The sequence below is a fragment of the Blennius ocellaris genome (assembly GCF_963422515.1).
Source record: "Blennius ocellaris genome assembly, chromosome: 3".
Lineage (NCBI taxonomy): Eukaryota > Metazoa > Chordata > Actinopteri > Blenniiformes > Blenniidae > Blennius > Blennius ocellaris.
The window spans coordinates 3,607,849-3,621,180 of record NC_137652.1 but is presented as its reverse complement, the minus strand read 5'-3'; the positions used below and the strand labels follow the sequence as shown (position 1 = coordinate 3,621,180).

General features: G+C 45.7%; 1 protein-coding gene across 2 annotated transcripts; it reads left to right on the top strand.

Moving 5' to 3' along the window:
• Window positions 1–6,733: 6,733 nt before the first annotated feature.
• Window positions 6,734–12,728, top strand: scoca (short coiled-coil protein a). 2 transcript variants are annotated; one of them, XM_080520761.1, is made up of 4 exons: window positions 6,734–6,862; window positions 8,870–8,941; window positions 9,679–9,759; window positions 11,107–12,728. In XM_080520761.1, exons 1-4 carry the CDS (start codon window positions 6,805–6,807, stop codon window positions 11,247–11,249), a joined length of 354 nt encoding a protein of 117 aa, XP_080376887.1. In that variant the 5' UTR covers window positions 6,734–6,804; the 3' UTR covers window positions 11,250–12,728. The 2 variants fall into 2 exon arrangements, with proteins under 2 accessions (XP_080376887.1, XP_080376888.1); XM_080520762.1 differs by lacking the exon at window positions 6,734–6,862 and adding an exon at window positions 7,968–8,043.
• Window positions 12,729–13,332: the final 604 nt, after the last annotated feature.

Sequence of the window (13,332 nt, the reverse complement as noted above, 5' to 3'; positions counted from 1 at the left end):
TCGTAACGACTGGAGAGTCGAGTGTGAAACGCCGGACGCCTTCCTGCACTCCAGGGCCGCCGCCATCTTGGCGGCTGTTTCTGTATGGGGTTATATTTGTGCCAAAATTCTGAGCGAGCGATGGGAAGATTTTAGCGCAAATTTTTTTTATTGTGCACACTAATAGTATTTTGAGGAAATATTTAAATTGCGCAAAGACAAACTTGAGATTGCGCTCAAAAATCATTTCTGCGCTCAGATTCTTCCTCTGCATGCTCAACCTCTCTCTCTCTCTCTCTCTCGCTCGCTCAAATCTCTCCACATCCGCGCTCAAGTCCTGCTGTGCGCTCGCTCAAAATGTGCAAAGCCCAAATGTGACAGACACGGTTGTCCACCAATCACAGAAATTCGGGGCGGGCGTTGAATTCTGATTGGTTACTTCGGATTCTGGAAGTGCCTCATAACCAACGAAGAAGAAGAAGAAGAAGAAGAAGAAGAAGAAGAAGAAGAAGAAGAAGAAGAGGGAAAAACAAACTGCGAGGGGAAACATGTTGTAATCCAGGATCATTATCTTTAGTTTTCCTTATTTCTGTTTTCCCTCGCAGTTTGTTTTTCCCTCTTCTTCTTCTTCTTCGTTGGTCATGAGGCACGTCCAGAAACCGAAGTAACCAATCAGAGTTCAACGCCCCGAATTTCTGTGATTGGTGGACGACCGTGTCTGTCACATTTGGGCTTTGGACATTTTGAGCGAGCGCACAGCAGGACTTGAGCGGAGGTGGAGAGATTTGAGCAAGAGAGAGAGAGAGAGAGAGAAAGAGAGAGAGAGGTTGAGCGCGCAGAGGAAGAATCTGAGCGCAGAAATGATTTTTGAGCGCAATCTCAAGTTTGTCTTTGCGCAATTTAAATATTTCCTCAAAATGCTATTAGTGTGCTTGCACAATTAATTTTTTTGCGCTCAAATTTTCCCATCGCTCGCTCAGAATTTTGGCACAAATATAACCCCATATTTCTGGAGCCGAACGGCTCAGAAGCACAAAACTGCAGGACCGGCCGGCGGCGGCGGTCCTACGTTGGTCCTGATGTGGGTTTTCTGGAACGAACGCAAGGCGACGTCGGGGACGAGACGTCATTCCCGGTGGAAGCGTGCGGCGACAGTGGCGATACTGAAACCGAGCCGCAAAACGAAGCAATGTGAGACTCGTTCTAATTGTTTTTGCTTCGAGCTTCGACTCGCGGACGGGAGAGAAAAGAGTCAACATCAACATGGTGTCGACTAAAAACCACCTGCTCACCCTCACAGGCAATAATAATAGTATAGAAATACTAATGGGAATATAAGTGTCATTGTTGGTGCTTCATAAACTGTATATATACTTATACAGTTATAATACAGTAGGATGTGTATTTATGATATATTGTGTATACTTTAATTTAATTTATTATTATGCTTTTCACTTGTATGGATGAAATGTATTGTTGTTTTTCACTTTATATATGAAATGTATTATGTTTTTCACTAGTATGTATAAAATGTATTATTATTGTTTTTCACTTTATATATGAAATGTATTATTATGTTTTTCACTTTATATATGAAATATATTGTTTTTCACTTGTGTGTATGAAATGTATTGTTTTTCACTTTATATATTGTTTTTCACTTGTATATATGAAATTTATTGTTTTTCACTTGTATATAATTAATGTATTGTTTTTCACTTTATATATGAAATGTATTATTGTGTTTTTCACTTTACATATGAAGCTCAGTTCAGAGTCTGATGTCTTGCAGTTTTGCTACCTCTTACATTTGATTTGTTAACAAGGTTTAGGCGAAACAAGTGTTTGACTTCAGCCTGAATTCTTTTCGGTTTGTAAAATTGATTTAGCTTTTTTTTTTTATCTGTTGAACACTGACTGAAGAAATAATCATTTCATGAATATCTCACGCCATTGTCTGTTCTAAATGGTAGCGCGTTTTTAAAGAGCGTCCATTTGTACGATGAACAACAGTCCAGCCAAACGCGACTCTACAGACGATTCTGAGACGTTAAACAGGTGAAAGGCAAACCGAGCGCTGCTGCTCACTGTGTGCAGTGTTGTTACTGCAAAGGAATCCTGTCCTTGCTTTTGTGTGCGAAACTTCATTGAAATCCTTTTGTGTTCAGGATTAATTGGACTTGATGGACTGAGATCCTGTACAAAGCAAAAAAAAAACGCAGACTCACAAAACATAGATTGATGAGTCGGCAATTAAGTGTGAAGCTCACAGCACTTGCAGATTTCTAACATTTCATTACATTGGTCTAAATCTCACTTGCAAGACAGCGGCTGATGTGCGTCAACTGGTAATTGTGAATATGAATGCATGAAAATCACTTGTGGGGTTCCTCAGGGCTCCGTCCTCGGACCTCTTATTTCACATCGACATGCTCTGGCTCAGATCGTGAATGTTACAATATGCAGATGACACACAGCTCTAGATATCAGAGTCAGTGAGTGACATAAGTCCCGAGTGAGAAAGAAATTAAATTAACAAGTGGACGTGTCAGAAGTAAACCAAGTTAACCCAGGAAAACCCAGAAAAAAAAGGTAATTTTTCATGTTAACCCAACAAATCAATACAGAAATCTGGGTGTAATTCTGGACTGAAACCCTGAAATTCAACAGCCACATTAAGACAACAGCAAAATCAGCCGAAGAACGTCTGAAAACGATTTCTGACCAGAGACACTAGTTGATGTATTTATTTCTAGCAGGTGGGAGTGTCGCAACGGTGTGTTTACTGGTCTGAGAAGGCTCTTCCAGAACGTTCTCCAATACAAAGACGAGGGTGGAACACGTTGCACTGGGCTTCACGTGAAAACACATCGGGGTTTGTTTGTGTTTTTTAAACGTTTTATTTCAGAGAAGTTTTGACAACATTCTGAAAACGACGTCGATGTACACAGAAATGGCAGAAATCAATGTAGTTGGCACTTTGGGCCACTAGGGGGTGCTGTTTGTTTGTTTTTGTAATGAAACCACACACATGCAGCAGAGAAACAACACGCTATAAACATAAACGATGGACGACCAAGATGGATTGTTATTAAGGTGACTGTCAAAATAAAAGTACCAAGTCCCAGGAGAATATGGACTGGGAGTCAAAAAGGCATCTAAGTGGACATGTTGCTTTGTGAACAGGATCAAAGAGTCAGAAGAAACCAGGTGAAGCAGCTTTTACACACGTTTCGTTTAAATCCGGACACTTTTCACAGGCTTTCCAACAAACAGTTGATTTTACTGCGTTTATTATGTTTAACTTGATAAACTGTTGCGTTTCCTCGTGTCTGAATGGTGTTTAAATTAATAAATTGCACCACAGACTTCAGTAGTTTTTTTCCCTTCCTCTTCACATTCAAACCAGGGACTTTTTCTCTTTGATCTTATTCTTAACCTAACGCACCACCAGGGGGAGACAGATCTCGATATTCCAACGGTTAAAAATAAATGACTGTGGTTGTTTTCATCAACGTGTTTGCATTTTCAAGGTGTAACGTGGCTTAAAAGGAGATTAAACCTGCAAAACATGAGATTAAATTCCAAGATCACAGAACTACCAAAAACTAGAGGTCATTATTTTATTTATTTTTTTAAATTTTGGTGAATTTATCTTCCCCACAGTGATAATTCAGTGTCACACTCGTTGCGGAGACATGCTCACACACTGCAGGGGAGGAGACACACACATACTGATGTGTTCAGCACCAGCGTGGCTGGGAGGTGGACAGATGGACGAGTGCTCTTTTACAACACCCCCACCCCCGTGAGTGTGTGTGTGTGTGTGTGTGTGTGTGTGTGTGTGTGTGTGTGTGTGTGTGTGTGTGTGTGTGTGTGTGTGTGTGTGTGCGTCACACTGGCAGAGTGTGGATGCCAAAGTGGGCATCTGGTCCGTGGACTCTCACAGGGGAGAGGAGACAGAGGAGAGCATCGTCCTCGCTCCGTCTCTCTGAAGCCGCCGCCGCTGCTAATCCGACCACAGATCTCGCTCTGGTTCCCGGACGAGGCAATAATTATACTACAAACGCACACGAGGAAGAGGGCGAGGGTGGACGGAGGTGCGGGGGAAGGGGAGGGGGTGGGGGGGGATGCGCCCCCGCCGGCCAACGACCAGCGGTGTGTTCAGAACACAAGCAGACACATGCAGGGACCGGGACACTTTAGGGTTGTTGTTGTTGGGTTTTTTTGCTCGGTGGAGGCGTTTCCTTGCCAGAATCAAGCCGTGCTGTTGTTTCCATGTGTTTGTGTGGAGAGTGGACTCTTTCCAGGTGGTGTGAGGGTCAAACTGCCCCCCCCCCCCCCGGACGCGTCGTCCTCCAGCAGCCAGTGACCTGCTCTGGCTCGTCCCTCGTCCGTCCATAGTTTGGGTCCAGCGTCTCCGGCCAAAGACCCGTCCCTTTGTACGATAAGGAAAATGAGCCGAGGCGAGCCGATTGGGCGGTCGCCTCCCGATTGGAAGGTTGCAGGTTCCATTCCTATCTCCCACCATGTCCGCATGCCAAAATGTCCTTGAGCAAGACACTGGACCCCCCCCAAGTTGCTCCCAGTAGCGTTGACGGCGCCTCGCGTGGCCAACAGTGAACACTGTTCTCCGATTGCTGATTCCTTTAAAAAGTAACTTAGTTACCTCACAGATTACAAGTTACTTCCGGCAGCTGCCGACCCCCCCAATCGTCTGAACATAGAAATTACAACCGGTTTTGCCAAAACCTCCTGCACCGTGTTTATACATATTTAACCTTTAACTTTCATTCTTTGTTGTATTTATATCTGACTCACGCTCCTGTCTCCTAATAGTCCCTCCTGTCTCCTAATAGTCCCTCCTATCTCCTATCAGTCCCTCCTGTCTCCTCATAGTCCCTCCTGTCTCCTAATAGTCCATCCTGTCTCCTATCAGTCCCTCCTGTCTCCTAATAGTCCATCCTGTCTCCTATCAGTCCCTCCTGTCTCCTAACAGTCCCTCCTGTCTCCTAATAGTCCCCCTGTCTCCTAATAGCCCTTCCTATCTCCTAATAGTCCCTCCTGTATCCTAATAGTCCCTCCTGTCTCCTAACAATCCCTCCTGTCTCCTAATAGCCCCTCCTATCTCCTAATAGTCCCCCCTGTATCCTAACAGTCCCTACTGTCTCCTAATAGCCCCTCCTATTTCCTAGTAGTCCCTCCTATCTCCTACTAGTCCCTCCTGTCTCCTAACAGTCCCTCCTGTCTCCTAACAGTCCCTCTTGTCTCCTAACAGTCCCTCCTGTCTCCTAATAGTCCCTCCTATCTCCTAATAGTCCCTCCTGTCTCCTAGTAGTCCCTCCTGTCTCCTAACAGTCCCTCCTGTCTCCTAATAGTCCCTCCTGTCTCCTAATAGCCCCTCTTGTCTCCTAATAGTCCCTCCTATCTCCTACTAGTCCCTCCTGTCTCCTAATAGTCCCTCCTGTCTCCTAATAGCCCCTCCTGTCTCCTAACAGTCCCTCCTATCTCCTAATAGTCCCTCCTGTCTCCTAACAGTCCCTCCTGTCTCCTAATAGTTCCTCCTATCTCCTAAAAGTCCCTCCTCTCTCCTAATAGTCCCTCCTATCTCCTAGTAGTCCCTCCTGTCTCCTAATAGTCCCTCCTATCTCCTACTAGTCCCTCCTGTCTCCTAATAGTCCCTCCTGTCTCCGAACAGTCCCTCCTGTCTCCTAGTAGTCCCTCCTATCTCCTACTAGTCCCTCCTGTCTCCTAATAGTCCCTCCTGTCTCCGAACAGTCCCTCCTGTCTCCTAGTAGTCCCTCCTGTCTCCTAATAGTCCCTCCTATCTCCTACTAGTCCCTCCTGTCTGCTAATAGTCCCTCCTGTCTCCGAACAGTCCCTCCTGTCTCCTAGTAGTCCCTCCTATCTCCTTTCCTATCTACTTCTCCTTAACCCCAGAAGTGTTTAGGTAGTGGCCATGATAAGGAGTGTTGGAATTCTCACTAAGCTAAGGAAAGGAGGCTCAATGCTTCCTTAAGAGCCTCCTTTAGGAAACACTGATCCTTCCTTTGGAGCCTCCTTTAGGAAATACCGACGCTTCCTTTTAGAGCCTCCTTTAGCCTAGGAAACACTGACGCATCCTTTCCTAAAGGAGACCAGCTCACGCTGCCCCACAATTCCTTGCGGCGACACAATGGACTACAAAAACGAAACTCGTGCCACTTTGTCAAACGTCAAAACTCCCAAGGTTTGAATTGAAATGAAAGGAAACGAGTCCTTCCAGGCTAAAGGCGGAACTGAAGGCGATAAATAAATAACCAATCAAACCGAGAACGAGGCCGCGGGACGACTCGACCCTGTTCGCCTCACGACATCCGCATGACATCGACAGCGGCGAGTCTTTCACCTTTCAAACAAAGTGCAGAGTCACCGTGAGGCTGCTGCAGCATGGAGGCTGAGACTCAGCTGCTGTGTTCAGCTGCGACCAGCAGAGGGAGCCACCGGATCCATTACTACTGCTGGTGTGTGTGTGTGTGTGTGTGTGTGTGTGTGTGTGTGTGTGTGTGTGTGTGTGTGTGTCGTTTGAACCTTGACCCCTGACACTTCCTGCTGTGTGTCCATTGTCGGGGGGGGGGGGGGGGGGGGGGTGGTCAGGTGGTTGCCATGGCGACTCTCTCCCATGACAGCAGAGTAACCGGAGCTGCTCTGCAGGTAGAACAGGTAGAGACGCACAATGTAGACGGCAGGTGAGAGAGCGAGAGAGCGAGAGAGAGAGAGAGAGAGAGAGAGAGAGAGAGAGAAGAAACAGGAGAAAAAAAAGAAAGAAAAGGTGCATCTTTGGTCATGGAGGTGGAGGAAGAGGACGGCTCGTTCACCAACGTCTCCCTCACAGACGATCCAGGTAAACAAGCGTCCCCCGTCCTGCCAGAACTAGCGAGGAACGACTCGGTCGCTTTAACGAAACCAGTGACAGGAAGTAATCGACTACTCCTCCAACATAAGTTACAAAACGAGAGTTCCCGTGGAGCTGCAGAGCCGCCGGCTCCGGAGCCCCGGTCTGACCTGGAACTGTTTCACTAAACTCCTGTTGATAAGAGAAGCGTGTGGTTAATCCTGCTGAAGGCAGCAGTTAGCATTAGCGTTAGCATTAGCCTGCAGCCAATGAGCGTTATAACACAGAGCTGTTGACACACAGCCTGTAAAACCAGTGTGTGTGTGCGCAAAGCTGCACACGTTACTTTCACTTTGAACTGAATCCGCTCTTCATCACCCGATGACTTCTTTTCTCTTTGAATCTTAAATTAAAAAAACGTGTGTTTCCTGGTCTGAGGCAGTGCAGCAGTGAGTGAATCCCTGCACACAGTTTGCATGTTCCCCCCTGTGCCCCCCCCCCGACTTTCACTCGCCTCAGAACTTTCTGGCCTCGATTCCTGCAACAAAGTCAAAGCGGCGACTGAAACGTGTCGCTGATTCCTGCACTTTCTCACGCGTCTCTGTCGGTTTTCTGCAGCGCCGCAATTTCTGGTTCAGGCCTTTTGAAGTTTTTTTTTTTTTCCCCGTGACCAGATGAACAGATGTGGCGTCACATTCATCCATTCATCCATCCAATTCACCTTCAATCAGCGTTTCCTGTGTGACTTTTGAAGCGCTCGTTCATGGTTTTAATAGTTTACGTCTCTTGATTAAAAACACTTGTTGCTTTTTTATAATAATAATAATAATAATAATAATACTAATCTGTCATCATGAGGACGAGGGGAGCTCAGAGCGACAAGTGGCGGCAGCATATGGACACACACACACACACACACACACACACACACACACACACACACACACACACACACACACACACACACACACACACACACACACACACACACACGCGCGTAATGAGTCTTGTGTGAACCTGGAGGAAATGAATGAGTCAAGTGTGTGTGTGTCTCCCCCTGTCGGTCAGTTGAGGTACTCACAGTACTGACGGCTGTCTTCCTCCTCCTCTTCATCACCTCCACCACCACCATCACAGTAATCTGATTACTCCCTCACTCCGCTGAAAGGAGAACATATTTCTGACACTCGGTGAGTTTATTCTCTGATATTCCCCGCGTTTACGTCTCGTGCGGGTAAAAAAACAAACAAAAAAACAAAACAAAAGGAAGAAAGGAGGAAAAGAATCAGCTTGTTGTGATTTGAAGCTGAAGCTGCAGGAGTTAGCCTCCCACGGCTCGCCGCACCGGAACAAACCAGGCTGCTATCTGTATTTATCGAACTCTTAGTACGGGTTTTAAGACACGTGTCGATGTCTGCGGCTCTTAGGTTGCTGTCTGACGCCGAGCGAGCTCCGTTTATCGCGGCTCCCTAAGGCGTGGCGAGCCCCGGAGCCGGTTAGCAAACAGCGCTAACAGACCGAGTTCCATTATCGGACACGATCTAATTCCATATCAGAGGCGACTTGTTTTCGGCCCGTGAGGCGGCGGGAGGACCGGACGTTTACCGTGTGCAGTTCACAAATAACCTGCTGGATGTTATGGCGTCCCTCACTGGGTGTTACATGATGGAGTTGCCTTAAAATCTTGTCTTTTTTATTTTATTATTATTATTTTTTAGCCTGGGTAACCTGCTGGTCAGAGAACAGCACAGGCTGGGTGGGTCTGACGCGCACGCGCACACACACAGGAAATAAACTCCCATCTTATTCGTCCTCGGACGCTTTTAAATTTAATTTATATTTTACTTCCAACCAGAAATTAAAAAAATCTTGGTCATTAACCTGCTTTATTTTTTATTTTTTCCCCTCTGTTAGATGTTGCATGTTCTCCCTGAGCTTCTGCTTCCCCCAGTTTACAAAATGTTCCACCGGCAGACGGTCATAATGTTCTGGCTCGTGTGTCTCTGTCTCTCCCAGCGGACTCTGGACCTGCAGCCCTGTATCCCACCCAGGAGAGCGACCTCTTCATCATGAACTGTGACATCGACGGTAACTGTGTGTGTGTGTGTGTGTGTGTGTGTGTGTGTGTGTGTGTGTGTGTAACTGTGTGTGTGTGTGTGTGTGTAACTGTGTGCGTGTGTGTGTGTAACTGTATGTGTGTGTGTGTGTGTGTGTGTGTGTGTGTGTGTGTGTGTGTGTGTGTGTAACTGTATGCGTGTGTGTGTGTAACTGTGTGTGTGTGTGTAACTGTGTGTGTGTGTGGGTGTGTATGTGTGTGTAACTGTATGCGTGTGTGTGTGTGTGTGTGTGTGTGTGTGTGTAACTGTGTGCGTGTGTGTGTGTAACTATATGTGTGTGTGTGTGTGTGTGTGTGTGTGTGTGTGTGTGTGTGTGTGTGTGTGTGTAACTGTATGCGTGTGTGTGTGTAACTGTGTGTGTGTGTGTAACTGTGTGTGTGTGTGGGTGTGTATGTGTGTGTAACTGTATGCGTGTGTGTGTGTGTGTGTGTGTGTAACTGTGTGTGCGTGTGTGTAACTGTGTGTGGGTGTAAAACTGTGTGTGTGTGTAAGTGTAAAACTGTGAGTGTGTGTGTGCAACTGTGTGTGTGTAACTGTGTGTGTGTAAAACTGAGTGTGTGTGTGTAAGTGTAAAACTGTGTGTGTGTGTAACTGTATGCGTGTGTGTGTGTGTAACGGTGTGTGTGTGTGTGTGTGTGTGTGTGTGTGTGTGTGTGTGTGTGTGTGTGTGTGTGTGTGTGTGTGTGTGTGTGTGTGTGTGTGCTGCAGGAGACATGGAGAACCAGGTGGAGCTGGAGGAGAAGACCCGGCTAATCAACCAGGTCCTGGAGCTCCAGCACACGCTGGAAGGTAACGCACGTTTTGGTTTGACGTTTCCGATCTTGAGTTTCACCCCCAGGAATCTTTAGGCCCCCCGTTCACACGACACCGTTTCAAGTGAAAATGCTCCATTTTCGTATTTTACTGTCAGAAAAGGTTTTGACATTTACACGGCAAGGTGACCAAGATGGACCGTTATCACGGCGACTGTCAAAATAAAAGTCCCAGGAGAACTTGGACTGGGAGCCGTGACCCTCCGGAGGAAAACATTGCTCTCCGAGCGTCTCTACTGAGCATGTGCAGAACAAATTGTTACCGCCACAGCGTTGCACACGTGCATTAGCAGCGTTTCTGCTGTCGAGTGTTTTTAAAAAGTTGCACTTTCTCCCTTTGCAAGTCGTGTTTCCAGTCATTCTATTTCGGATACAGTTTCAGTATAAGTATAACTGCACCACAATATACTTGCAACCGAAATGTGTTTTAGGCTGAAGCCAAGGCTAATTTTAGCCTATCCCTTAAAAACCCGTGCGGTTACCCCAGACACTAGCGATACAAAAAATATATTCACATTTTTAAAAAACGCAACTGGAGAAAGAAAAGAAAAAATAGGAAAAAAAGAAAATAATAATAATAATTAACATAGCAGTCGTAATACGGGAGAAAAACCCAACCAAACAAAACAGAAGTAACGGAAATTATTGTTCATTGTTACCGTTAATTATTTTTCTTTTTACTGTTTTTCTGAAGCAGAACGGTGATTTGCACAGTTCTAAGTCGTCACTGTGACGTTCCATAAACTCCCAGAATAGAAACACATCTGGATTTAACGTTGGTTCTCGCACCACCTTTTTCAAAATATACACAGTCCTCTTGAGTTGTAGTTTTCTCTTAATTAAAAATAAATTTGAATAGCTGTGGGAAGACTTTTCTTCTTTATTCGGAATAGTATTTCTGATGTTTTTAAATATACTATATCTTAAAATTTTAATGTGCAAGAGGCTATAAATAGTTGAGTAGTATTTTCTCTATAGGAAGCTTTATTTATTATTCTAATAATTATTTTCTGGAGTTTAATGACAGGGTCTATATGTGTTACCTCAACACAGTATGTCATATATGGCATAATAAGTGAGAAATACAATATTCGCAAACATTTCTTATTCAGAAAGTCACTTGTTTTATAAATAATACTTGAAAACGTTGTCGTGTAAACGGGGGGGGGGATGGCAATTGAATATGCGTTACATTAAAACGTCATCAAAGTGGCGTTCAAAGTTGGGTTCCCATTCAGAACCAGGGAAATTAGAGAAAAACTACCAACGGATCTGCGTCTGCGAGTCCTAACCTTTTGTCCTCCGGGTTCCGCCGGCGTCTCAGACCTGTCGGCCCGAGTCGACGCCGTCAAGGAGGAGAACCTGAAGCTGAAGTCGGAGAACCAGGTCCTGGGCCAGTACATCGAGAACCTCATGTCGGCCTCCAGCGTCTTCCAGACCACCGACACCAAGAGCAAGCGGAAGTGACGGGGAGGAGGACGGATTCTCTGCCCACCCCTCCCCCGTCCCCCGTCCCCTCCCCCGACTCTGTTCCAGTAACCTAAAGTGACTTGTTCCTGCCGGCTCACTAACAGTAACCTGTCCAGTTAACCCGGAGCTGCTGGTCTACAGCTCCCCCCCCCCCCGAGTATTTATGAAATGACGTGTTGATCTGATCTCCTGGACTGGAACTGACCCACTGTGCTACTGAAACCGACCCCCCCCCGACATTCCAACCTGACCTTCATCTGCATTACTTCCTTTAATTTATTTTTGTAAAATGTTTGGCGGACGAGCCGGAGGTCCAGACGTCGTCGCGCTCCTCTGGAGATCCGATCAGTGTTTCAGGCCGTGTGTTTGGGTCGCGCATCAACTGTTCAGCATATCTAATCCAAGTTTTTAATTTGCGTCGACGCTCGATGGACGTTCTCGTACCAATTAGGAAGTCGAGGAGATGCTCACTGAAACAGGAAGTAGGATTCAAAGGAGACCTGTTGTGCTTGTTTTTCGGGGTTTTTGACAGAATTTTAAAGTGACCTGCTCGTAATTTGACACCAGAATCATTGTTGATTGGTCGAGGGACGTCGCAGCCTGGAATACAGCTGAAAATACCTGTAATTTGACACCAGGCCCGTGGTCCTGGAGGACGTTACACTCGGGGGTTTCCCCTCAAATTGCTATTTTGAACAGAATCATGCGCTTGTAGTTTGACGTCAGCCTCGTCGCCTTACACGGGTGATCAAAAGAATGAAATCTAAACTGGAAACTTGAAGTTTGACCTTTTTTCCCCAAGCAGAATGACGTGATTCGATCTTTAAACCTGAACATTTCTTCTAGTAACACCGTGAATAAATTAAAACAGCTCCGTCCGTTCGTTGGCAGAACGAGGCTGAATTGGGTTTAATGAAACTTAAATAGCGACTGTGTGGCTTCAGTGACTCCTGATTCAGCTCCGTGGTTTAGGGTCACCCTCGGTGACGTGACAATTATCATCGGGATTAAAATCCGGCAGATTAAATCTGCAGCCAGCCACGTTTATCGTGAAGGATTGAGAGTTTTTTTTCCCCCCCACCTTCGGATATTCCTAAAAGCACAACAGGCCCCTTTTTTAATCGGACGTTCGGGTTTTCGTTTGCGTTTGTAAACCCTTTAAATCAACGAGAGCCGAATGTGGAAGCGTCTGGTTCTGGGTTTCTGATCCTCCAATCAGAGGAAAAACCTCTCCGATCCCGTCAACCTGGGATCGGGCCGGTCTGGGAAGTGAACGGGAGGCAGGAGTACCAGGGGCTCGCTGTATATGCTGTAATTTATTGGAGTTGTTTTGATATTTTTTAACAGTTGTACAAAGTATTTCGTTTTGTTTCTGTTCCGTCTCCACACACGTCCTGCGACCGTCCCCTCCCCCGTGTGGAGAACCTCTGCACCTTTGCCTTGACAGATTATTTTGTTTGTTTTAATAAAATCCTAATATCACCTCTGTTGTCGAGTCGTGCTTGACGTCCGTTTCTTTTGACGAAACGGACCTTTTTGTATCCCGGGGTAAAACTCCGACCGTCAGCTCCTCTGCGGTGGCTTCTTTAAAAATGAAATTCTATATATAGATATATAAAATTAGAAGGCTTCGATGTCTTCGCAGTATGAGCGCCGACCCATCGGCAGTTTGTAGTGAATCCAGAAAGTAGAGTCGTCAATAATCAGAGTAACGGGGAACTTCACAGTTTTTTTTTTCTTACTCGTCTGATCAATCGTGTCACTTAATCCTCACGTTGCTCGTCTTATTTTTTGAAATTATGCTGCATGCTTTTAAGCTGCTCTCACACTTAATTGACTCTGGTTTACATTTCTGAGACGTTTAACTCCGATGAGAAACTTTCTAGTTTTCAAAATACTGGAAAAACTCCGAATGCGTCGACGTTTTAACTCAAGAGTGGGAAAAGTAACATTTCACACGATAAAGCCGATGCTATGAGTTCAAAGGGTCTGATTTCTAAGTACTTTATTCTTTGTAGAGTTTCAATATAAAAGACTATGTGAAGTCTTTAAGAACAGAATCTCAATCAAACTCTCGGGT